The sequence below is a fragment of the Halichoerus grypus genome, chromosome 2 (assembly GCF_964656455.1).
Source record: "Halichoerus grypus chromosome 2, mHalGry1.hap1.1, whole genome shotgun sequence".
NCBI lineage: Eukaryota > Metazoa > Chordata > Mammalia > Carnivora > Phocidae > Halichoerus > Halichoerus grypus.
Genome location: NC_135713.1, coordinates 103,270,098 through 103,295,728, shown reverse-complemented (window position 1 = coordinate 103,295,728; position 25,631 = coordinate 103,270,098). Strand labels below are relative to the sequence as shown.

The window sequence follows — 25,631 nt, the reverse complement described above, 5'->3', positions numbered from 1 at the left end:
ACATTTTAAAAATATTTATTCTCTATTGTGAAGTGTCTCTTAAGTGTTTTTACCAGTATAATTTTTAACTGGGATAAATGTCATCTATTTATTTTGAGAGTACTCTTTATATATTTCAGATTTGGGTTCTTTGTTGGATTTAGATACTGCAAATACTTTCTCCCATTCTCTGCAATGCCTTCTAACTCTTTAAAGGAACTTACCCTTTTTCTACACAAAAATTCCTAATTCTAATATAGCCCATTATAACTTTTTTTCTTTTATGTTTAAGACTCTTTGTAAAGTTTCTTTATTACATGCAACTGTCCTGAAGCAAAAACAATCCTTTGTCCTGCTGCCATTAGATAATAAGAATACATGTCATGCTCCAGTCAAAATGAGCCACAAGTAAGAGGGAAATCCAACTGTCTTCAAAAAAACCTTGAGTATTTCCCATAAATTAACTTCCTACCAAAAGATTATTCTGTATTCCTGATGCCTAAAGGTACATCACAACTTATGTGCATATAGTATATGGTAATGATTTAGAAAAATTGATACTTTTTTCCCACTATGAACATGCTAATGCAAAGTTGGATACCTTGTAGGGATTTTTCCTTTAAAAACAGGCTGTATTTTTTATTTGAATAACCAGATGTTCTGAAGTAGATATCCTTGCAACATCTTTTCCAGAAACATTTTCTTTCTACATGTCTCCTTTCATAACTAATATTACAATTTGTGTGCTTCTTTTATCCCTCACCCTCCTCCTAAGTTAGTGTCTCTTCTTGTTGAAGTATGTCCACTAACAGTTCTTTTAGGGACAGTATGCAGCAGGAAAGGTTTTCAGTTTTCATGTCAGAAAATTTGCTTTGTCCTCATTCTTGAATGACAGTTTAGCCAGTTATGGAATTCCAGGCTGATGGCCTTTCCCCCCCTCAGCATCAATATCTATTATTGCAGATTGTTGCAGATCAAAGATAAGATTGCTATTTCTATCTTGCTAACCTATCTGTTCTCTTTACTATCTTTGAAAACTCTTTCTCCTTAATGTTTTGCAGTTTCACTAAACTATTTCATGGTGTGGTTTTACCTTTATCTTGCACAGTATTCCATGAACATGTTTTTCTGAGCATTTCTATTGTTCTACATACTGAAAATTTTTCAGCTATTATCTATTCAAATATTATTCATCATTCTATTTTTTTTTTTAAGATTTTATTTATTTATTTGACAGAGAGAGAGCTCAAGCAGGGGGAGCAGCAGGCAGAGGGAGAGGGAGAAGCAGGCTTCCCGCTGAGCAGGGAGCCTGATGCGGGGCTCAATCCCAGGACCCTGAAATCATGACCTGAGCTGAAGGCAGTCGCTTAACTGACTGAGCCACCCAGGCGTCCCCTTCTCTCTATTCTTTAAGAATTTCTATGTTGGTGGAGTTCCTCAATTTGTCCTCTATATCTCTTATTTCCTCTTAATAATTTTTATCTTTTTATCTTTCTGGGTGAATTCTTCAAGTTATCTTTACTGATTTATTAAATCGGTCTCTGACTTGATCCAGTTAAGAGTTTATCTCATTTGTAGAAATGTATGTAAATTATCATATTTAATCAGATATGGGACTTGTAATTAATTCCTTCTCATAACCAAATGTTTTCATTTGGTCCTATTTTTGTGTTACAATTTCTAGCCCTATTTAGTCATTTATTTATTTTTAAAGATTTTCTTTATTTGTCAGAGAGAGAGAGGGTGTGAGAGGGAAGGAACACAAGCAGGGGGAGCGGCAGGCAGAGGGAGAAACAGGCTCCCCAAAGAGCAGGGAGCCTGATGTGGGGCTCGATCTCAGGACCCCGGGATCATGACCTGAGCTGAAGGCAGACACTTAACCGACTGAACAACCCAGGTGTCCCTGTAGCCCTTTCTAGATGGAAGAAATGTATTTCTTCAAACAACCTCAAAATATACATTTTAAAGTCTTCATCAGATAATCCATAAAATTAATTTCATTGAGAGTGACTGTTTCATTTTTTGGATGTTGCTACCAGCTAGGATATCTTCAGTTTCAAGTAACATAAAAAATCTGTCTCAATTTACTTAAACCAGAAGGAGAATTTATTATCTTATATATCATGTTCCCTAGTAAAGCACCTCTAGGGTCAACTAATTCACCGGCTCAATAACATTATCAGAATTTGTTCTCTCTCTTTTGTGACTCTGCCATACTAAATATGCCAGATTTGTCCATGGCAGCTCTCCTTATGGTTGCAAAATGGCTAAACAGTTCCAGATGTTCCATGCAGACCCAATAACATTTACCAGAAGAAAAGAAGTCATCTCCTCCTGTATATTTTTTTAATCAGAAAAAAAAATCTATCCCAAAAGTTCCTCAGAAGACATATATATTAAATCAATATTGCACCAAATGTATTCCTAAATAAATCACTAAGAAGGGGACTCAGACAACCATGTTTGGTTTAGCTATATACATGGCTGTGTAGACAAGAGTGGATTATCCAAACGAAATTTAGTTCCCTTAGAAAGTAGGAAGAGCAGAGGCAAAAAACAAAATATGCTGCCCTGGCTATCTTTGCATTAAATCCCTTCACTGATTTAACTTTTGCTTTCCATTGTCATTTTACTAGGAAAACTGTTATGTTTATGGTTTGCCATTTTTATTCATTTCCTCCTCCTCTATTTTGACCCCTCTTTACCTAGGAGTTTAGTCTCTCCCAGCCCCAAGTCCATAACCAGTTATTATGGTGTTTAAACATTTCCATGATAAAATTATTACTATATAATAAAATAATCCAAAAGTTAATGGCTTAAAACAATAAATATTTGTTTTCTCACCATTTCAGTGTTTCAGAAATTCAGAAACAATTTAGCTGAATAATTCTGGCTCAGGGTCTCCCATGAGGTTGCAGTCAAGATTTTGGCCAGGGTTAGTTATCTGAAGCCTGAAAGTGGTTCACTTACACAGCTGACACAGGGTGCTTTGTTGGCAGGAGACCTGTTTCTCGTACTGTGTGCCTCAACACAAACTGAGTGTTCTCATATCATGGTGTCAAGCTTCTTCCAGAGCTTAGCAATCCAAATGAGTTCAAGAGAGAAGATGCAGGAGTGCCTGGATGACACAGCTGATTCAGTGTATGACTCTTGGTTTCAGCTCAGGTCAGGATCTCAGAGTCCTAAGATCAAGCCCCGAGTCGGGCTCTGTGCTCAGTGCAGAATCTGCTTGAGATTCTCTCTCCTTCTCCCTCTGCCCCTCCTGCTCATGCTCTCTCTCTCTCAAATAAATAAATAAATCTTAAAAAAAAAAAAATAGAAGAGGCAATGTGTTTTATGAGCTAGCCTTCAAAACTGCACGCTGTCTCTTTGCCATATTCTATTGGTCACAGAAACCAACACTGATTACATGTGAAGGTGGGGCCACCCAAGGACATGAATACCAGCAGAGAAGGATCTTTGGAGCCTGGCTATTACACCCATCCAAGGAACAATGGGTATTTAACATATCCCCACTTACTTCCTGGTCTTAAAGCTGTATCTTTGCATCTTTGCCTCTTTCACCTTGCTAGGTTCACAGCTTGTTATAAGCCTCAGTAGTTTTTGTTTTAGATCTCCTTTCACAAGGTTTTGGCTGTGAAGAGACTCATTCAAGCCCTTAGCTTCAATCAGAAGCCCTGATTCTATAGCATGGAGGACATTAGGAGAAGGAAGGGAAAAATGAGGGGGGGGAATTGGAGGGAGAGATGAACCATGAGAGACTATGGACTCTGAGAAACAAACTGAGGGTTTTAGAGGGGAGGGGGGAGGGGGGATTGGTTAGCCCAGTGATGGGTATTAAGGAGGGCACGTACTGCATGGAGCACTGTGTGTTATATGAAAACAATGGATCGTGGATCACATCAAAAACTAATGATGTATTGTATGGTGACTAACATAACAAAATAAAATTTAAAAAAAAAATTTTTTTTTAAATGCTATTAAAAAAAAAAAAAAAGAAGCCCTGATTCTAGTCCTCCTTCTCATATGGAGAAGTTTTAATATTCCTTTCCAGGAAAAAATCAAATTCTCATATTTACTAAGTGCTTCTAAACCCAGAGGCAAATACGACTATGGTCTCATTTCCACTCATAGCTATTTTTCTTCTGATTTCTGATCCACTAATGTTTATCTAGTTTTTAAGTCTTTCTACATATTTTTTCTTTTAAATTTTATCAATGCTAAAATTTATAATAAAGAGTACACTAATGTGAGAACTCATTCTTATCACTTTGAAGTCTTATTTTTTTAGCTTTTTATTTTAAATTAATTTTAAAGTTGCAAAAGTAGTACAGAGAGTTCCCTGGCTTCCCTAATGTTAATATCTTATATAACTATATTAAAATTATTGAGCCCAGTAAACTACCGTTGGTACAATACTATTAATTAAATTATAGATCCTTCAAATTTCACCAGTCTACCATTGCTGTTTTCCTCATCCAAGAGCCTAATACTTGTAAATCATAGATCTGATAAAGGATTTGTTTCCAGAATACACAAAAACTCTCAAAACTCAGTAAGATGACAGACAACCCAATTTCCCAAATGGGCCAAAAATGCCCAAATGTTTTATAGACTTTTTTCCATCCCTTTATGCTTAGCCTTTCTGAATTATTTTATGTATGTCTCCTATATACTGCAGTTGAATTTTGCTTTTTGAATTAAGGAGATTCTCATGTTATGATTAATATGTTTGGTCTCTCATTTGTATTAGGAGAGGCAGTCCTCCTTAGGACATGATCATTCCTGCATGCTCTTGCTGACTGCAAAACTACAAGGTTACTCATCTTTTGATATTGAGCACTTTCTGGAACTGGTCATATGGCAACTAGGTATGTTAAGGTAACCACAATGTAGCTGAGTAATATTCCATCATTTGAATGTACCACATTTTGTTTATACATTTGCTTATTGAAGAACAGCTGTATTGCTTTCAATTTTTGGCAATTATGAAAAAGTGCTGCTATAACATTTGTGTGCAAGATTTTGTGTGGACATGGGCGCCTGGGTGGCTCAGTTGTTAAGCGTCTGCCTTCGGCTCAGGTCATGATCCCAGGGTCCTGGGATCGAGTCCCACATCAGGCTCCCTGCTCGGCGGGAAGCCTGCTTCTTCCTCTCTCACTCCCTCTGCTTGTGTTCCCTCTCTCGCTGTGTCTCTCTCTGTCAAATAAATAAAAATAAGGTCTTTTTTTTTTTAAAGACTTTATTTATTTGACACAAAGAGAGAAAGCACAAGTAGGCAGAGAGGCAGGCAGAGAGAGAGGGAGAAGCAGGCTCTCCACCGAGCAGGGAGCCGGACGTGGGGCTCGATCCCAGGACCCAGGGATCATGACCCGAGCCGAAGGCAGCCACTTAACCGACTGAGCCACCTAGGTGCCCCAAAAATAAAGTCTTAAAAAAAAAAAAAAAAGATTTTGTGTGGACATAAATTTTCAACACATTTGGGTAAATACAGCATAATTGGTTGGTTGTATAATAAATGTCTATGAAGTATTATAAGAAATGCCAAACTGTTTTCCAAAGTAGCTGTATAATTTTGCATTCCCACCAGCAATGAGAGTTCCTGTTGTTCCACATCTTCACCAGGATTTGATGTTGTCAGTGTTTTGGATTATGGCCATTCTAGTAAATTTGTAGTTGTATTTCACTGTTGTTTAATTTACATTTCCCTACTGACATATGATGTGGAGATCTTTTCATCTTATTTGCTATCTCTGTATCTTCTATGGTGAGGTGACTGTTCTGAGCTTTTGTCCTCTTTTTAATTGGGGTATTTTTTGTCTATTGTTGAGTTTTAAGAGTTCTTTGTATATTTTGGTTACTTCTGTTATCTCTAACAGATACGTATGTTGCAAATATTTTCTCTGTCTATGGCTTATTTTTTCATTCTAACAGTGCCTTCAACAAAGCAGAAATTTCAAATTTTAATGAAGACCAATTTATTTTTTCTTTCATGGATTGGAATTTTGGTATCGTATCTAAAAAGTCATCATGAGCGGCACCTGGGTGGTACAGTCGGGTAAGGGTCCAACTCTTGGTTTTGGCTCAGGTCACGATCTCAGGGTGATGAGATTGAGCCATGTGTTGGCTCCGTACTCAGCACGGAGTCACTTATGTTTCCCTCTCCTCCCTCTGCCCCTCCACCCAACCCATGTGCATGCTCTCTAAATAACTTTTTTAAAAGCATTTTTTAAAAGATTTTATTTATTCATTTGAGACAGAGATAGAGAGAGAGAGAGCATAAGCAGGGGGAGAGGTAGAGGGAGAGGGAGAAGCAGGCTCCCCGCTGAGCCAGGAGCCCGATGTGGGACTCAATCCCAGGACCCTGGGATCATGACCCAAGCCGAAGGCAGACGCTTAACCATCTGAGCGACCCAGGCGCCCCTAAATAAATCTTTTAAAAAAAGGGCATCACAAAACCCAAGGTCAGACTAGATTATCTCTTCTGTTCTAGAATAGAACATAACATAACTGTGTATTTTTTTTATAGCTGTGCATTTTACATTTAGCTCTATGATCGATTTAATTTTTGTTAAAGGTATGTCAGTATCTATGTTTTTTCTTTACATGTTTTGGCATGTGCATGATTTGTTGAGTCTTCAGCTTTACTGGATTATCTTTACTCCTTTGTCAAAGACGAGCTGACTATATCTGTATGGGTCTTATTTCTGAGCTCTCTATTCTGTTACATTGACTTGTCTCTTCTTTCACCAATATCATAGTGTCCTGGTTACTGTAGCTTTATAGTAAATCTTAAAGTTAGTATCAGTCATCTAACTTTGTTCTTCAATATTTTGGTAGCTATGCTGGATCATTCGCCTTTCTGTATAAACTTTAGAATCAATTTCTATTTCTAGCTTGCTGAGAGTTTTTATCATGAATGGGAGCTGGAAAATGGTTTTTTTGTAATCTATTATTGGTATGATCAGATGATTTTTCTGCTTTAGTCTGATGATGTCATGAATTACATTAATTGATTTTTGAATGTTGACCCAGTTTTGTATAACTGGAACAAATGCTACTTGGCAGTGGTGGATAAACTTTTGTTCTACACTGTTGAATTTGATTGTTTTATTGGGGATTTTTGCACCTATGTTCATGACAGATATCTGTAGCTTTCCTTTCTTGTAATGTCTCTGTCTGGTTTTAGTATTCTGGTAATGCTGGCCTCATAGAATGAGTTAGGATCTATTCTCTCTGCTTCTATTTTCTGGGATGGATTGTACAGAACTAACATCATTTCCTTCTTGTATGTTTGGTAGAATTCACTTTGAAACCATCTAGGTCTAATACTTTCTGTTCTGGAAGCTTATTATTGATTCCATTTCCTTAACAGATATAGCCTTATGCAGTCTAGCTATTTTTCCTTCTGTGAGTTTTGGTAGATTATGTCTTTCATAGGTTTGGTCCATTTCATCTAAGCTATAAAATTTGAGGGTATAGAGTTGTTCATAATATACCTTTACTTATCCTTTTAACATTCCTGGGTTCAGTACTGATGGCCCCTCTTTTCATTTCTGATATTAATCTGTCTCCTTTCTTTCTTGGTTAGCCTGGCTAGAGATTTATCAGTTTTATTGATATTTTCAAGTAGCCAGTTTTTGGTTTCATTGAGTTTCTGTATTGATTTCCTGTTTTCATTTTCCTTGATTTCTACTCTAATTTTTATCATTTTTCTTATTATTTTGGATTTATTTTAATTAATTAATTAATTAAGTTAGTTAGTTATCTGTACACCCAACATGGGGCTCGAACTCATAACGCCGAAATCAAGAATCACATGCTTCACCCAAGTGAGCCAGCCAGCCAGGTGCTACTTTGGATTTAATTTGCTCTTCCTTTTCTAGTTTCCTAAGGTAAAATCTTAAGATTATTGATTTTAGATCTTTCATCTTTTCTAATATATTAAATGCTATAAATTTCTCTCTAAACTTCACTTTTGTTGCATCTCACAAATTTTGAGGAGTTATATTTTCATGGAGTACAAAATATTTAAGCATTTCTCTTGAGATATCTTCAATGTATGTGTTTAGATATTGTTTAATCTCCAAGTATTTTGGGATTTTTCCAGGTATCTTTCTGTTATTGATTTATAGTTTAGTTCCATTGTAGTCTCAAAGCATAATTTGTAGCCTTTTAAAAATTTATTGGTAACCCAGAATGTGGTCTTAGTAAATGTTCCATGTGAACATGAAAAGAATGTGTGTTCTGCTATTGCTGGATTACTATCCTATAAATGTCAATTAGACTCAGGTGATTGATGGTGTTGTTCAGTTGAACTATATCCTTACTGGTTTTCTGCCTGTTAGATCCGTCAATTATTGATAGAGGAATGTTAAGTCTCCAACAATAACTGTGAATTCATCTGTTTCTTCTTGCAGTTCTATCAATTTTTGCCTTATATACTCTGATAAAGTTAGGTGCATACACATTAAAGATTATTATGTCTTTTTGGAGAATTGACAGCTTCATCAATATGTGATGTTCCTTGTAATCCCTGGTCATTTGCTCTGAAGTCTGCTTTGTCTAACATAAGTCCAGGTTTCTTTTGATTAATGTTAGCATGGTATATCTTTCTCCGTCCCTTTACTTTTGATCCAAGTCTTTATATTTCAGATGGGTTTCTTGCAGAAAACATATAGTCTGAGTCTTCTTTTTTTAACCATTTTGACAGTCCTGCCTGAATTGGTATATTTAGTCCAATCACATTTAAAATGATTATCAAATGATTATTATCTGGAGTAACATCTACCATATTTGTTACCATTTTCTATTCATTGTCTTTGTTCTCTTTGTCTTCCATTTTTCTGTCTTCTCTAGTTTTAATTGAGCATTTTACACGATTCTATTTTCTCTCCTGTCTTAGCACATCAATTATACTGAAAATATTCTTAGTGACTGCCCTAGAGTTTGCAATATACATTTACCATTAACCCAACTTCACTTTCAAATAAAGGATGTTCTACAGAATTGAAAAATATAATTCTTGGTAAAAGCAACAAAGAAGCAAACTAATGAAACCACTAACTCAAAAAGATATATGCAACCCTATGTTTACTACAGCATTATTGACAATAGCCCAGATATGGAAGCAACCTAAGGATCCATCAATAGATGAATAAATAAAGAAAAGGTGGCATATAAATACAATGGGTTCATCTATATTGTTCATCTATAAAAATGAATGGAATTTGCCATTTGTGACAAGGATGGACCTTGAGAGCATTATGTTAAGTGAAAAAGAGAAAAAGTTACAGGTCATATGATCTCACCTATATGTGTAACCTAAAAACAACAAAACAAGAAAACAAGCTCATAGATGCAAAGCAACAGATTGGTGGTTGCCAGAGGCAGGGATGGGGTGGAGAGTTGGCAAAATGAGTAAAGAGGGTCAAAAGGTACAAACTTCGTTATAAAATAAGTCAGTGGGTATATAATGTACAGTACGGTGACTATAGTTAATAGTGTATTGCATATTTGAAACTTGCAAAGAGAATAGATCTTAAAAGTTCTCATCACAAGTAAAAAAAAATTTGTTAACTATGATGACAGATGTTGTGGTGATCATTTTACAATATATACAAAGATCAAATCATTATGTTGTACACCTGAAACTAATAAAACGTATGTCGATTATACCTCAATTTAAAAAATCATAGTGAAATAGTTGTCAATATATTAAAAAACAATTTTTGTTATAGTAATATATATGTGTATTTATTAATACATTAATAAGATCAAGTGTCTTGATTTCAAAGTGTTGATGTGCATAAATGTTATGTGGAGGCATTTGATCCAAATATATGTTACGGGGAAAAAAAGAAGTAAACTAATAGCTAGCTAAATAAACAAAAAAGTAAATTAAGGAAAATAGGGTATCAGAAATGTTAATACAGATGTACAACCATATAAAACTTAAGTCTCAAAGGGTCATAATCATATGCGTTGAATTTCAACCAAATATAGATATAATTTCTCCCAAATCAGTCCATACATACACATCAGCCAATAACAAAGTTAAATAAATTTTCTGGTAGACTAAAACAATTTTTTGTTTTTAAATTAGGCTAACATCACCATCTGGTGTGGGAAAGCTAGAATGTGGTATTACTTTCTGACATTTTGCATTATCATATTTAAGAGTCAGTAAAATAAAAACCAATCCTAAGTCTTAATAGATTTCAGTAATTATCTTAAAGCAGTGAAATTGAAAATACATAAGTCCTCAGAACTCAAAACATTTTCTCCAACATTCTCAAAACCATAGAAAGATTACAAGAGCTGTAAGCTTAGATGGAGTACAAATCAAGACTAATTCTACTATATAACTTACTTTGTTTATAATTGAGATCAAAACTGGGCAAATAATCTTGCTACGTAAGAAGCCTATAAGAAGAAATAGGATGTAATCATAACATTTTCTTTAATGCTTTATATAAGATACTGCACTCAAAAGATCCTAACCATTATCTTTATGAGTAAAATGTGAAATGAAGACTTGCCCAATAAAGCAAGGTATTTACTGCTTTATCTATTTCTTTCTGTAATTTGCAACACAAAGAAGTTCATGAACAACAGTACTACCTACTTTGTAGAATTATTGTCAGGGTTATACTGACTGAACCAATTTCTCCCTTCTCCAGTAACTTCAAGAACTTAAAAGATAGTCACTCCTTTGACTTTAACTGGAGTATTCTAGCAAGGTACTTTATATGTCATCTTCCCATAAAAGAACTTACATTCTCTGAAATGTAACAGTATTTATATTTTCTCTAAAAGGGACAAGATATACTTGGAATAGTATTTGCTTACTTTAAAAAAAATTGAAGTATTTAAGGTAAGAAAGAAATATGGATGACAAACATTAGAAAGCTTTTTCAAATATAAAAAAGTACACACTAAGTCCTCTTAGAAAACTAATGATACTAAAAGGATTTGGAATTCTCTAGTTTAGCTTGTTTGTAATCTTGAATGAGTATTATAATATCCTCATTTTTCAACCTATGAAAAAAATCTATTTAATTAATTTATTAAAATATCATGCCACATCACCAGAAAAGCTAGAGATTTTTAGATAAGAGAATTTTATTTACAGAAAGGTCATGGAGAATTAACAAAATTTTATGAACACAATTTTGTTAACAATAACTAACAATCAAGAATGGTTTAATATATAATATCACTTGGTATATAATACATACTAAAATATAGTTTTCATGCTACCCTTATCCATTAGTTTCTGTTCCAATTTTTAACAAATCTAGAAATAAGGCAGTATACATGGAACAGATTTACTACTTTTAAATTATGTATTCCATCTACATCAGATACTGTCAATTTAAAAACCACCTGCAAATTAAATGGCCTTTCCATTATAATTCCTAAATTTAAAGACATAAGCACCAAATGGAACTCAAAATGCATAAAATAAACTGTCATAAATTTCAAAAGGAAAAAATTACATAAGCAATATTATAAATTAACAAAGAATTTTGCAAAGAATACTGCAGAAGGTATATCAAAACTTTTATAATGATTAAGTCTAGAATATTTTTACGTGCATTCTTTTCCATCCAGTTGAACACACCAAAGCACTGAATGAATTGAAAGAACCATTTATAAATGAATAGTAGATGGCACAGGTCATTTTATGGATAAAAGGAAGAGGGACTATGTACTTTGATTTGCAAATAACGTTCTTTATCCAAGTAAATCCTCAGTGTTTCTATTATCCTTGAATGACAAGATTCATTAAGTACTGTGTGAAAAAAAGAGACCATCCTTTTACTGATGGAAGGCTTCTAATCTTATTCGGGTCGGATCTTCTGGATGTCTCAAGGCAATTCCATTACGAAGGAGCAGCTCAATATAAGGTGGCCAAAAAGAATCACTAATTTTGACATATGGATCATGTGGAACATCAAATAATCTATTTAAAAGAATCTAGGAAAAAATATCGTTCAAGATATACCATACTTAGTAAAAAAAATGATACAGCTATAATAAAACATTAAAAATTTGTTTACCAAAGAATGTTGATCTCTTTTCTCTTTGAATAATTGCTTGTCATAATTTCTATGTATTAACTTAAATAATTTTCTTCCTTTTAAAAAAAACTACAGATATTAATAAATGGAAACATCTTTAAAACTGTGTACAAGTTTCTGCAACTTTGTGGAAAGAATCCTTAAACTCAAACATGTAGTTCAGATAAAATAGAGATGCCAACTAAAGATTCCATCCATGTAAAAGCATAGGGTTTCACTGTGTAAATACTAAATAACAACACAAGAATTTTTTTAAAGTAATAATCTTGGGAATATGATTAAGGGCTAGTCCCCAGTTTTATGTTCTTTTAAAAAAATGACAATATTCCTTCTAGTAAGGTATAGAAAACAGACCCTAGTCTTATACTAAAGATAAATTAATATAAATATATTTAATAAAGGTTGGTATATTTAAGAACTAATGCAGTATTTTGTTTTGACCTTGTGTATAATCGTTCAGAAATCACTAATTAAAAGAAATCTTGAAGACAAAACAACTACACAAAACACTTACCTCTAACATTTCATGCAGTGTTATCAGCTGTGCAGTTGATTCTTGAATGTTTTTCTTTGACAGAAATGTGAATAACAAAGAATTAACATTTCAATTCTGCCAATGGCCGATTAGACTATATTTATAACAAAAATTTTTTAAAGTAATATTTCTTAACTGCAATGGTACAAGGTATACCAAAATAAAATATTTATAATTAGGTGATTTTAAAAGAATTCTGAAAGTAAACAATCTGCCTGTACTAAACAGGTTCATAAAAACAAAGTTCAAACAACCTCTAAGAGACTGAAATCTTTTGCAATTACAAGAAGATACAATTCAGACTATCTACAAATATATAATGGATAAATTACATTATACATATTATATATACTCATGTAATTGAAAGTCTAATGTTTGAACTCTCCAATCAAAATATCTCAAACAAATGGCATTCCAAGCAGTATTTATACAGCTTCAGGAAAGGAAACTTACTTCCCAGGGAGCCTTGTTCAACTTTCTATAGTTCTTGACAGTTCCTAATGTTAATTCAACTCACTGCTTCTTTTTTCCTTGGAATGACAGAGAATAAATCCCATTCCAATTTGATCCAAGAATTCCTCAAATATTTGAAGACAGGTATTATGAGCCCTAAGTCTTTGCCATATTAATCATTAGTTCCTTCAATTATTTTTCACAAGTCATAGCCTTGCAGCCCCTCATATCATGGGTGCTCTCTAAATGTGCTTTAATTTATCTTGTTTTTTCTTTTTCAATCCAGTCTCCACATGATACAAGTGTGATTTAAACAGCAAAGATGAAAAGGAAGACTCACTTCCATACTTACAGATGCTGGTATTTTATTCAAGTTTATTCATCAGCTTTTGGACATCTATTCTGCCCTGCTGACCTCTCTCTGAGCATACTATCATCTAAAATGCGTAAGCCTCTTTCATACACCTAGCCAAGACAGGTCTCCTTCATTCTTCAATGTTTTAAACCCAAGAAAGATATTCTATGTACCTCCACTAAATATTATCCCTATTTTATTTGGTCTAGTTCTAGCCAACTGAAAAATATAGGCCTAATTCTGTCATCGAGTATATTTACTATCTAGCTCCCTTAGTTTCTTATCATTTGCAAGTTTTCATGACCATGCCTTCTACTTATTTATCTAAACTCCTATTAAAAATATTCCAAAGGGGGGCGCCTGGGTGGCTCAGTCGTTAAGCGTCTGCCTTCGGCTCAGGTCATGATCCCAGGGTCCTGGGATTGAGCCCCGCATCGGGCTCCCTGCTTGGCGGGAAGCCTGCTTCTCCCTCTCCCACTCCCCCTGCTTGTGTTCCCTCTCTCGCTGTGTCTCTCTCTGTCAAATAAATAAATAAAATCTTTAAAAAAAAAAAAAATTCCATAGGTCATCTCTTCGTGCCCATGGGTCCTGTCCCCATGCTTTATTTAAAAAAACACCTTATTGTACCAAAACAAAAAACAAACAAAAAAAACCCCCAAAAAACAAAATATTCAATAGGACAAGGATCTAAAGGGGATCTGCTAGAAATCCCCTTCCAAGATAATATTAATCCTGATGAGCAGCTTGCGTTCAGACATTTAATTAATTACAAAGTCACCTACTATAGTGACAGCTAGTACTTTCCTGATACCAGTCAAAGATTACCAGGGAGTCCTTTTAAAGTCTTATGTAGGGGAACCTGGGTGGCTCTGTCGGTTAAGTGTCTGCCTTCCACTCAGATCATGATCCTGGATTCCAGGGATCTGACCTCGCATCAGGCTCCCTGCTCAGTGGGGAGTCTGCTTCTCCCTCTGCCCTTCACCCCGCTCCTGCTATCTCTTTCTCTCACCCTCTCTCAAATAAATAAATAAATAAATAAAATCTTAATTTAAAAAATTAAACTCTTATGTAAGTACAAATATACTAAAGAAAGAGTAAAAATAAATGCAATTACTGAGTAAAGATAGTAAAGCTGCATCTCAAAATCTCCTGACCTCTAATACCTTACAAATGAAAGAGTGGTTAAAAAAAAGCAGCATTCAGTAGTGATGAAAGCAAAGAGAATTAAAGAATTGATAGAGAAATAAGAAGCTACAAAGCACAGATTAAAATATAAATGTTTGAGACAATCAAAGAAAAAGCAGAGGAAAAATATGAGAGCAAACCAAGAAAAAAAAAGTTTTCAACACAAAGATATGAAAAACAATATGACATGATAAAATAAAATTTCCATGAAATGAAATGTGACCTAAATCTGCCCCTAAAAACAATGCCAACTTCAAAGCAAAACTGATATTGAATGATCAACATTGTGACATATCTCTGTTAAATTACTGAAGTTCAAAGATAAAGAACTCTTCAGGCATGTACTCAAGATATCTAGAGGCTGACCTCAGATCGCCACAGCACACTATATTTCAGAAGAATGGAGCAATCCCTACCAATCTTAAATTTTTTTTTTTTAAATGTGCTGAAAATATCCTTTGGCTATAAAAGCAAATAAAGTATTTTCATCATTCAAGAACCTAAGAAATAAAATGCCCAGGAATTCTGCTTAAACAAATTACTTATCAAAGAAATCCATCAAATCAAACAACTAGTTAAACTTAAAAACTTAAAAATAAATGGTAAAAGATGATAAGCATTGAATTCAATACAATATAAAGACTAAACACATACATGAATATTGGTATGAGAACAGAATAAAAGCGCTATAAACCTGCCAAAGTTAAAATAAATAACACAAATTATAATGAGGTTATAGGAGGAAGAATGTTAATTTCCTCATCTTTTGTAGCAGGGAGTCAATGAATGCTGTCTAAAGTTGAAAGATGAAATTTAAAAACGTATTATAATCTTTTATAATGTTTCTCATAATTTGTTTTCTCTTAGGGATCTCTCCAGAATTAAAATCACTTGAAGCAAAGAAATATTTATCTGAGTTAAATAAATCAGCTTCACTCATTTTTCTTCTATCAATATAAGTAAAATTACATGTAATACTTATTTTATATTGGCCTATACAAAACTACATTGATCTGGGGGCACCTGGGTGGCTCAGCCAGTTAAGCGTCTGCCTTTGGCTCAGGTCATGATCTTGGGGTCCTGGGATTGAGCCTGGTGTTAGGTTCCCTGCTCAGCGGCGAGTCTGTGTCTCCCTCTCCCTCTGTGTGCTCTCTCTCTCCCTCTCAAATAAATAAATAAATAAAATCTTTATTAAAAGAAACCTACACTGATCTGCATATCCATCAATCCATTTATGCTTCTATACTTGTATGTGTTTAGGAAGATGTCTCAAATGATGTTCACCTAATGTTAATGATGTAGTGGAGGGATTCAAGTTTTTTCTTTTTGTACACATCCTTGAATTTGATAAAGCCCAGTGTTATGGATGGAACTGTGCCTCTCAAAATTCACATGGTCAAGTCCCAGCCCCCCTGGTGACTATATTTGGAGATGAAGCCCTTAAAGAGGTAATTAAAGTTAAATGTGACCATAATGGTGGTACCCTAATCCAGCTGGACTGGTGTCTTTATAATAAGACAAAGAGACACCAGAGAGCTCTCTCTACTCTCGAACAGAGAAAAGGCCATGTGAGGACAGCAAGACATGGCTGTCCAGGAACAAAGGCCCCAGCAGAAACTAACCCAGATGGCATTTTGATCTTGGACTTCTAGCCTCCAGAATAGTGAGAAAATAAAATCTTTTGTTGAAGCCATTTAATCTGTAGTATTTTACTAAGGCAGATTGAGTCAACTAATACATCCAGTATTACTGATTGACAGAGAGAGAGAAAAAAGAGAAAGTAATCTATCGTTTTGTAACATTTATCAACAGTTCATATACTTCATTTTTAAAAAGTGAGTTTATCAAATATGACTTAATAAACCCATGATGGCTTCTGGTGATCAATGATTCCTTTTTAGAATCCCTCAAAACCTCTGGTTCTATTACTGGAGAAGCTTGATACATTAAAAAAAAAAAAGTTGAAAACAGGCAAGACTGGAATCAGAAAATGTCATTGAGTTATTGTAGGATCATGATCATTAAGAGGTAGGGAATCCTGAACTTAATGGTTAACAGAAGGCTGTCAGTAATTTTAGAACAAGGTGTATAAATAACAACAGATAGAATGGGAGACATAGTCCATAACATATGTAAAGCCTCCTGATAGTTACAATGAAGAAAGGGAAGAATAAAAAACACAGATTATAAGAAAACAAAGAAAACTTTCTCTCCTTTTCCTAGTATACTCACAGTCATTCAATAAATATGAACTCAGAAGGTACTATAATACATATGCAAGACAGTAGACCTACAAAGATGAATTCAACACATCAAGGAGCTCAGAGTGCATGGTGGGTGAAAAGAGAGATAGACATAAATGATTACTACAAAATCCTGTGACAAATGCTAATAAAATGGCACATAAACTTCATTTAATACTTCACACAAGGGCGTGCCTGAGTGGCGCAGTTGGTTAAGCATCCAACTATTCTTTTTTTTTTTTAAAGATTGTATGCATTTATTTATTTGAGACAGAGAGAGAGAGAGAGCACAGTGGAGAGGAGGGTTAGAGGAAGAGGGAGAAGCAGACTCCCTGCAGAGCAGGGAGCCCGATGTGGGGCTCGATCCCAGGATCCTGGGATCATGACCTGAGCTGAAGGCAGACACTTAACCAACTGAGCCACTCAGGCACCCAAAACGTCCAACTCTTGGTTTTGGCTCAGTTCATGATCTCAGGGTCATGAGATCAAGCCCCATGTCAGGCCCCATGCTCTGCACAAAGACTGTTTAAATTTCTCTCTCCCTCTCCCTCTACTCCTCCCACTGCCACACACTCTCTCACTCTCTCTCTCTAAAATAAATAAATAAATCTTAAAATAAATACTTCACGCAAAAGATGATGTTTGACTCTTAAGAATTTGCTATCCTCATCAGATAGGAAGTGTTTTGTAAGCAGAGGGAATAAAACATATAAGGCACAAAAAATGACAGGTCATTGCATACTTGCTGGGACTAGAGTGGTATGGTTGAATGGATTCATGCAAGAGATGAATAAAGAATGGTTGGGCAGGAGGTAAAGAGATAAACAAAGTCCAAATATAAATACATTACTCTAAGGAGTTTTTAGACGTCATCCAGTAGGGAGCCATCAGTTTTATGTTGAAAAATGATTAAAATATATATTTTTAGAAAGATCATTCTGGTGCCGGTTTCAATGCCTACTCTACTTCCACAAGCTTTATTCATTTATACTATATACTGTTTTTAAAAAAGGCATTAAAGTAGTTCTTCCCAATCTTCTGTCACCAAATAAAATATTTATTTGCTTTTGTGGAAAAGGTTTATTCCATCATAACTACTAGTAAAATAGTCAAGAACTTACATTAACTAACAGCTATCTTCTGATTTTAAAAGTTACATATGCTCATCATGGAAACTTTGGAAAATAGTAAAAACAGAAACAAAAACAAATCTCACCTAAAATCCTAGCCCCCAGACGTAGGCACTATTATATTTTTTGTTACAAATTAGACTCATAATATTTAGTTAGCTGTTTTATCCATTTAACAATAAATTGTGAGCATTTTAGTACCTCTTCTGGTAGTGTTCAATACATTATTTTTAAAAGGTATATTTTTTCCCACCATATGGGTAAATATTTTAAAAATGCATTTAATCCTGTTTTATTGAACTAAGTTGCTTCTAATTTTTCAGTCAATATTATAATATGATGGAATATTTCTATACATCTATCTGTGTGAATCTTTGAAACGTATAATAAACTTACAAAAATTTATCAGAAAATTTACATTTGAACCTATGTGAAACAATCTCATATATAAATATCTACATGAATGTGTTCCCTAAAACTTACCTTTTTCTTTTTCTTTTTCACATTTCTATCAGGCAGAGGAAAATGATCGTCCAGAAACTCACCCAAGGTAATCAAGAGTTTCTCCTTATATTCTTTTATATCATGCATTTTAGTTTTCAGCTCATCAAAGATTCTAATACATATTTTAAAAATTAAGAGAAACATTTTACTGATAAAATACATAAAATACATAAGTATATGTAACTGGTAACTCATAAAGTTGATCAAACACTTTGTTCAAACTTCATTTGTTCAAACGAAATAACTAGCTTTATGAAAGTAAAATTGTCTATTTAACATGTAGGGAAAGTATACATCAAGCCATTAATCAAATGTCACGTAACAGTTGGCAAAAGTTAAGTAAAACCCACAATTTCTAATAAAATTTCCCTTCTTTTCATGTATGTATTTCATGTAACATAAAAAAATAACTTTTTCCTATTTCAAAAAACAAGAATACAAATACCTTGATTCAGAAAATGTCACAACCTGATGTTTCAATTCATTGTGTAGTACATTAAGAGATTGCAGTATCTGTTGTTGTTCATCCAACCACTGTTGCTCCCTTTAAACATGGAAAAACAATACCAACATAGCCAAATAAAACATTAATACCAATTCAACATATATCAGTGATTAAAGGTAATTATAATTATACCTTTCCAAGTCTTCCTTTAGCTTTTCATTCTTTGACTGAATAGTAGAGAGCACCAATTCAAGATCATGTCTCAATTTTTGGAACTGGAACAAAATAATGCAAATTGTTTACTCTGTAATCCTATAAACAGTTATGTTTCTAAATGAGAGTGAAATTTACATTATTTGTTTAGGATAGATAATCAGAAACCAAGAGCAAAAAAGCCTACCAGTAAGTCTGAAAGGAAAATATACAGCAGGTACTAGGTTCTTCGTAATATTTCATTTGTTAAATTCAAAAATATAAGGAGTTTTGAGCAATACATTTTGATACTGAAAGACAATTAAAGAGTAAGTTTTCAGTAATCAGGTAGATTAGGTCTCTTTTCTAAGGAGACTATACAAAAACAGACACAAATGATTACCATTCATTTAACAAATATATATTGATCATTGACTACCAGACATTGTTGAAGGAGTCAGGGATTCAAAGATGAACAAGAGGAGAACTGAGACAAATATATAACTCCTGTGAGTGATCAGTATCATGAAGAAAAATTGTAGGAATGGCTCTTTTAGGTAGTATGACATGGAGAGACCTCTCTGATCAGGTTAACAGTATAGCAGCAGATAAAGAAGACATGAGATAAGACAGGATCATATCTAGCAAAGGAATGTTCCAAGCAGAGAAAATTGTAGGTACAAAGGCACTGAAGCAAGAATATATGTGACATATTTGAGAAACATCAAAGAAGACTGTGTGGCTACAGTAAATTACAGTAACAACTGGAGTTTTTTCTAGTATCTTTTTGTTTCTAGAACAAATTAGCTAGTGTTCCATTCTCCTGATGTCAAGGGTTTCCATTAGCTTTTCACACATCTAAATCAGTGATAATTTAAAGATGTGTATCATAAACCTTATAGCAACCACGAAAAAAAAAGGGGGGGGGAAGAACCAGTAAACCAATAGTATAAATAAAATAGGTTTATTTTTAAAACTACACAAGTCAAGAAATTGGAAAGAGAGGAAAATAGGAACAGAGAAAAGGTAATACAAATAGGAAAGAAAAATCAAGTACAAAGATTGCAGAGCAACCACACTGATATTACATTAAATATGAACTAATAATATAATTAAATTAAAAATAAATAATAGAAAGGTAACTGGGAAAATCTGCAAACATTTAAGTATTAAAAACACACTTCTAAATAATCCATTAGTCAAAGAAGTAATCTACAAGAAAAAAATTATTATGAACTATTTGAAAATAAAAACAAAATAAAAACTTCTGGGGTGAAGCAAAAGCAGTACTCAGATGAGAATTTACAGCAGTAAAAGCCTCTATTAGAAAAACAAAAGCTCTCTGGGCACCTGGGTGCCTCAGTCCTTCAAGCATCTGCCTTCTGCTCAGATCATGATCTCAGGATCCTGGGATGGAGCCCCCCATCAGCTCCCTGCTCAGCAGGGAGTCTATTTCTCCCTCTACTACTTCCCCTGCTCATGCTCTCTCTCTCTCTCAAATAAATAAATAAAATCTTAAAAAAAGAAAAGAAAAACAAAAGCTCTCAAATAAGGACAGCTTCCACCACAAGAAAAAGAACAAATAAAATCAAAAGTAAACTGAATAAAAAATAATGATTAAAAAGAACTTAAATATAGAAAAACAAGAAGAAAACTGGGGGGAAAATCAATGAACCCAAAGCTGATTCTTTGAGAAGGTCATCATAATTACCCACACTAATTACAACAGAAAAAAGAACAAAAATTACTAACATTATGAATGAGAGAGGTGACATTACTATAAACATTAAAATGGTAATGGAGGAATGCTAAAAACAAATTTAATAAATTTGACGAATTAGATGAGATGGACAAACTCTTTAAAAGACACAAACTACCACTTATTCAGAGAAAAAGAGAAAATCTGACCAGCCATAAAAAAACTGAATTTGTGGCTAGAAATTTTCCCACAAAGAAAACTCCAGGCCCAGATGCCTTCACCTGTGAATTCTAGCAAACATTTAAGGAATAAATAATACTGATTCTATACAAAGTCTTTTGAAGACAGAATACCTCTCAACTCATTCTAATAGGCCTGATACCAAAGCCTGACCAAGATGTCACAAGAAAAGAAAACCATAGACTAGTATCTCTTATTAATACAGACACAAAAACCTTAATAAAATTTCAGCAAATTAAATCCATCAATAAATAAAAAAGATTAAGCAAAGTGGGTTTATCCTAGGAATACATGGTTAATTAAACAGATAATATAATTTTTTTTAAAAAATCAATGTACTAATAAGTCAATGAATTCAGTATAGTCACTGTATAAAATTAATATACAGCAACTGTTGCATATCTATACATTAATAATGAAGCAGTAGAAAGAGAAATTAAGAAAACAATCTATTTACAACTACGCCAAAAACAATAAAATAGCTAGGAATAAACTTAACCAAGGAAGTGAAAGATCTATACTCCAAAAACTATAAAACAGTGATGAAATAAATTGAAAATGACATGAACAAATGGAAAGATATTTCATGCTCATGGACAGGAAAAACCAATATTGTTAAAAATGTCTATATACCCAAAGCAATCTACAGATTTAATACAATCCCTATCAAAATACCAATAGTGGTTTTCACAGAACTAGGACAAATAATCCTAAAATTTCTATGGAACCCCAAAAGACCCCAAATAGCCAAAGCATTCTTGAAAAAGAACAAAAGCTGGAGGTTTCACAATCCCAGATTTCAAGATATACAACAAAGCTGTAGTAATCAAAACAGTATGGCACTGCATAAAAACAGATACATAGATCAATGGAACAGAATATAGAGTCCAGAAGTAAATCCATGCTGTTATGGTCAATTAATCTACAACAAAGGGGGCAAGAATATACAATGGGAAAAAGACCATTTCTTCAACAAATGGTGATGGGAAAACTGGACAGCCACAAGCAAAAAAATGAAATTGGGCCACTTTCTTACACCATACACAAAATAAACTCCAAATGGGTTAAAGACCTTAATGTAAGACCTAAAACCATAAAATTTCTAAAAGAAAACATAGGCAGTAATTTCTTTGACATCAGCCATAGAAATATTTTTCTAGATATGTCTCCTCTGACAAGGAAAACAAAAGGAAAATTAAACTACTGAGACCACACCAAAATAAAAAGGAAACCATCAATAAAACTTACTGAATGGGAGAAGATACTTGCAAATGATACATCTGATAAGGGGTTCATATCCAACTATATAAAGAACTTATACAACTCAATAACAACAAAAACAAATAGTCCAATTAAAACTGGGCAGAGGACCTGAATAGTCATTTTTCCAAAGAGAACATACAGGGGTGCCTGGGTGGCCCAGTTGGTTATGCATGTGCCTTTGGCTCAGGTCAGGATCCTGGGGTCCTGAGATCGAGCCCTACATCGGGCTCCTCGCTCAGCGGGGAGTATGCTTGTCCCTTTCCCTCTGCACACCACGCCCCGCTCGTGCTCACTTTCTCTCTCTCAAATAAATAAATAAAATCTTTAAAAAATAAACAAAGAGGATATACAAACACATGAAGATGCTCAACATAACTAATCATCAGAGAAATGCAAATTAAAACCACAGTGAGATATCACTATACACCTATCAGAATGGTTATAATCAAAAACACAAGAAATAACAAGAGTTGGCAAGGATGTAGAGAAAAAGGAATCTTTGTACACTGTTGGTGAGAATGCAGATGGATGCAACCACTGTGGAAAACAGTATGGAGGTTCCTCAAAAAATTAAAAATAGAATTACCTTATGATCCAGTAATTCCACTACTAGGTATTTACCCAAAGAAAACAAAACATTAATTTGAAAAGATATATACACCCCTATGTTTACTGTAGCATTATTTACAATAGCCAAGATATGAAAGTAACCCAAGTACCCTTCAATAGAAGGATAAAGAAGATGTGATATATAGGTACTATGGAATATTATTCAGCCATAACAAAGAACATCATCTTGCCATTTGCAACAATATGGATGGATCTAGAGGGGATAATACTAAGTGAAATATATCAGACAGAGAAAGACTATTACCATATGATTTCACCTATATGTGAAATTTAAGAAACAAAAGAACAACAACAAAAAAAAGACAAACAAACAGTCTTAAATATAAAGAACACACTGGGTTGCCAGAGAGGAGGTATATGGAGGGATAGGGAAAAGAGATAAAGGGGATTAAAAGTACACTTATCTTGATAAGCACTGAGAAATGTTTAGAATTGTTGAATCATTATATTGTATACCTGAAACTAATAATATTCCATGCTTAAAAAAAAATCAGTGTAATTTATTATATCAACAGACTAAAATAGAAAAAGTATCATCTTCTCAATGAATTCAGAAAGAATGAACGACAAAATTCAATAATAATTCATGATTTTAGAAAAAGACTTCATAAATTTTAATAGAAGGTAATTTCTTCGACTTAGTTAAGGGCATCTATGAAAAACCTACTACTAATATCACACTTAATGATGAAAGAGCAAATGTTATCCACAAAGGTCGGGAACAAGGCAAAAATGTCCATTCTCACCACTTTTATTAAATATGTACTAAACGTTCTAGAGGCACCTGGATGGCTCAGTCAGATAAGCCACCGACTCTTGATTTTGGCTCAGGTCATGATCACAGTGTCATGAGATTCAGCCCTGTGTTGGGCTCTGGGCTCAGTGGGGAGTCTCCTTGGGATTCTCTCCATCGCCCTCTGCTAGTGCGCCCCCTCTCTCTCTCAAATAAATAAATCTCTAAAAAAAAAAAAAAAAAAAAGTTCTAGAACAGCACAATAAGCCAAGAAAAACATATGAAAGGCATCTAGCAGCACCTAGCCGGCACAGTCAGTTAAGCACCTGACTCTTGGTTTCAGCTCAGATCGCAATCTCAGGGTTGTGAGACTGAGCCCCGAGTCTGGCTCCGAGCTCAGTGTGGAGTCAGCTGGAGATTCTCTCTCCCTGTCCCTCTGCCCCTCCCGCTCATGCTCTTGCTCTCTCTCTCTCTCTCTGAAAGAAAGAAAGAAAGAAAGAAAGAAAGAAAGAAAGAAAGAAAGAAAACATATAAAAGGCATCCAGATGTAAAGGAATAAATATAAGGGCCCCTGATCTCAGATGACACAACTAGCCATGTAGAAAATCCTACAACATCTACAATAAAGCCACTAGAATAAAGGGGTTTATCATACTCACTAAAAGAAGATCAATATATAAATATTAATTGTATTTGTATGTATCAGGATTAAATAATTGATAACTGAAAAAAGAATACCACTTTAATAGCATCAAAAATATGAAATACCAAAGGGATGAACTTGACAAAAATGTGTAAGACCTGCACACTTATATTACAATTTATTAACTCTTTCAAAAAATCATGAATTGGGATGCTTGGCTTGCTCAATCAGTAGAGCTTGAGAATCTTGATCTTGGGGTCATGAGTTCAAGCCCCACGTAAGAGGGGGTAGTTTTCTTAAAAAAATAAAAATTAAAAAAAATCAAGAATTAATATTGAATTTTGTCACTTATTCTTTCTGAATTCATTGGGACAATCAAATGTCTTTTTTCTTTTTTAGTCTTTGATATAATGAATTATAAGACACTGATGAGATAAATCTTAAAAGTACTAAATAAATGGAGACCTAAGTAAATACAGAGATCATACAAGGCTCATGGATCCGAACTGAGATTCAGTATATTAAAGATGTCAATTCTCCTCAAATTAAACTACAGAGGGCGCCTGGGTGGCTCAGTTGGTTAAGCAACTGCCTTCGGTTCAGGTCATGATCCTGGAGTCCCAGGATTGAGTCCCGCATCGGGCTCCCTGGCTCAGCAGGGAGTCTGCTTCACCCTCTGACCTTCCCCCCTCTCCAGCTATCTCTCTCTTTCTCTCTCTCAAATAAATAAATAAAATCTTTAAAAAAAAATAAAATAAAAAAATTAAACTACAGAATCAGGGCAATCTCAGTCAAAATTCAGTAAGCTTTTTATGGGATTGAATGACCAGCTAACTCTATATGAAAATATAAAACAATTTCGATAAGGAACAAAAAAGATAGAGAATTCATACTATTTTATTTAAGACTTAAAAACTTCAGTAAATAAAACAATGTGGTATTGACCTAAAGACAGAAATACAGAAAAAAGGAAAAGAAATAACCACAAAATGAAGAACAAATGGAGTCTAGAAATGGATCCACACATATATGGTTGGTTAATTAATTTTCATTAAGCATGCGAAGGAAATTCAAAAGAGAAAAAATAATTTTTTTCAACTATTTGTGCTGGAAACCCACAATTAGTATTCATATGAAAGAAAATACAGCTTTATCAATAACTCATTCTATATAAAAACATGAATTCAAACTGGATCATAAATGTGAAACTTTGAAATTTTTAAAGAAAAGAAAATCTTTGTGACCTTAAGTTGGACAAATATTTCTTATATTTGAGCACAAACCTTAAAAAAAAAACCTTGATAAAACAGAGTTAA

The 25,631-nt window shown here is 34.0% G+C and overlaps 1 protein-coding gene across 1 annotated transcript in view; it reads right to left on the bottom strand.

Moving 5' to 3' along the window:
* Positions 1 to 11,079: 11,079 nt before the first annotated feature.
* Positions 11,080 to 25,631, bottom strand: part of CENPK (centromere protein K) — a 38,991-nt gene continuing 24,439 nt past the window's right edge. Inside the window, exons 7-11 of the mRNA XM_036117448.2 lie at positions 19,108 to 19,190; positions 18,916 to 19,014; positions 18,450 to 18,582; positions 12,580 to 12,633; positions 11,080 to 11,961 (exon numbers count right to left, since the gene is read on the bottom strand). Of these exons, the coding sequence (XP_035973341.2) occupies positions 11,803 to 11,961; positions 12,580 to 12,633; positions 18,450 to 18,582; positions 18,916 to 19,014; positions 19,108 to 19,190 (528 nt within the window). The 3' untranslated portion in view covers positions 11,080 to 11,802. The remainder of the gene's footprint in view (positions 11,962 to 12,579; positions 12,634 to 18,449; positions 18,583 to 18,915; positions 19,015 to 19,107; positions 19,191 to 25,631) is intronic.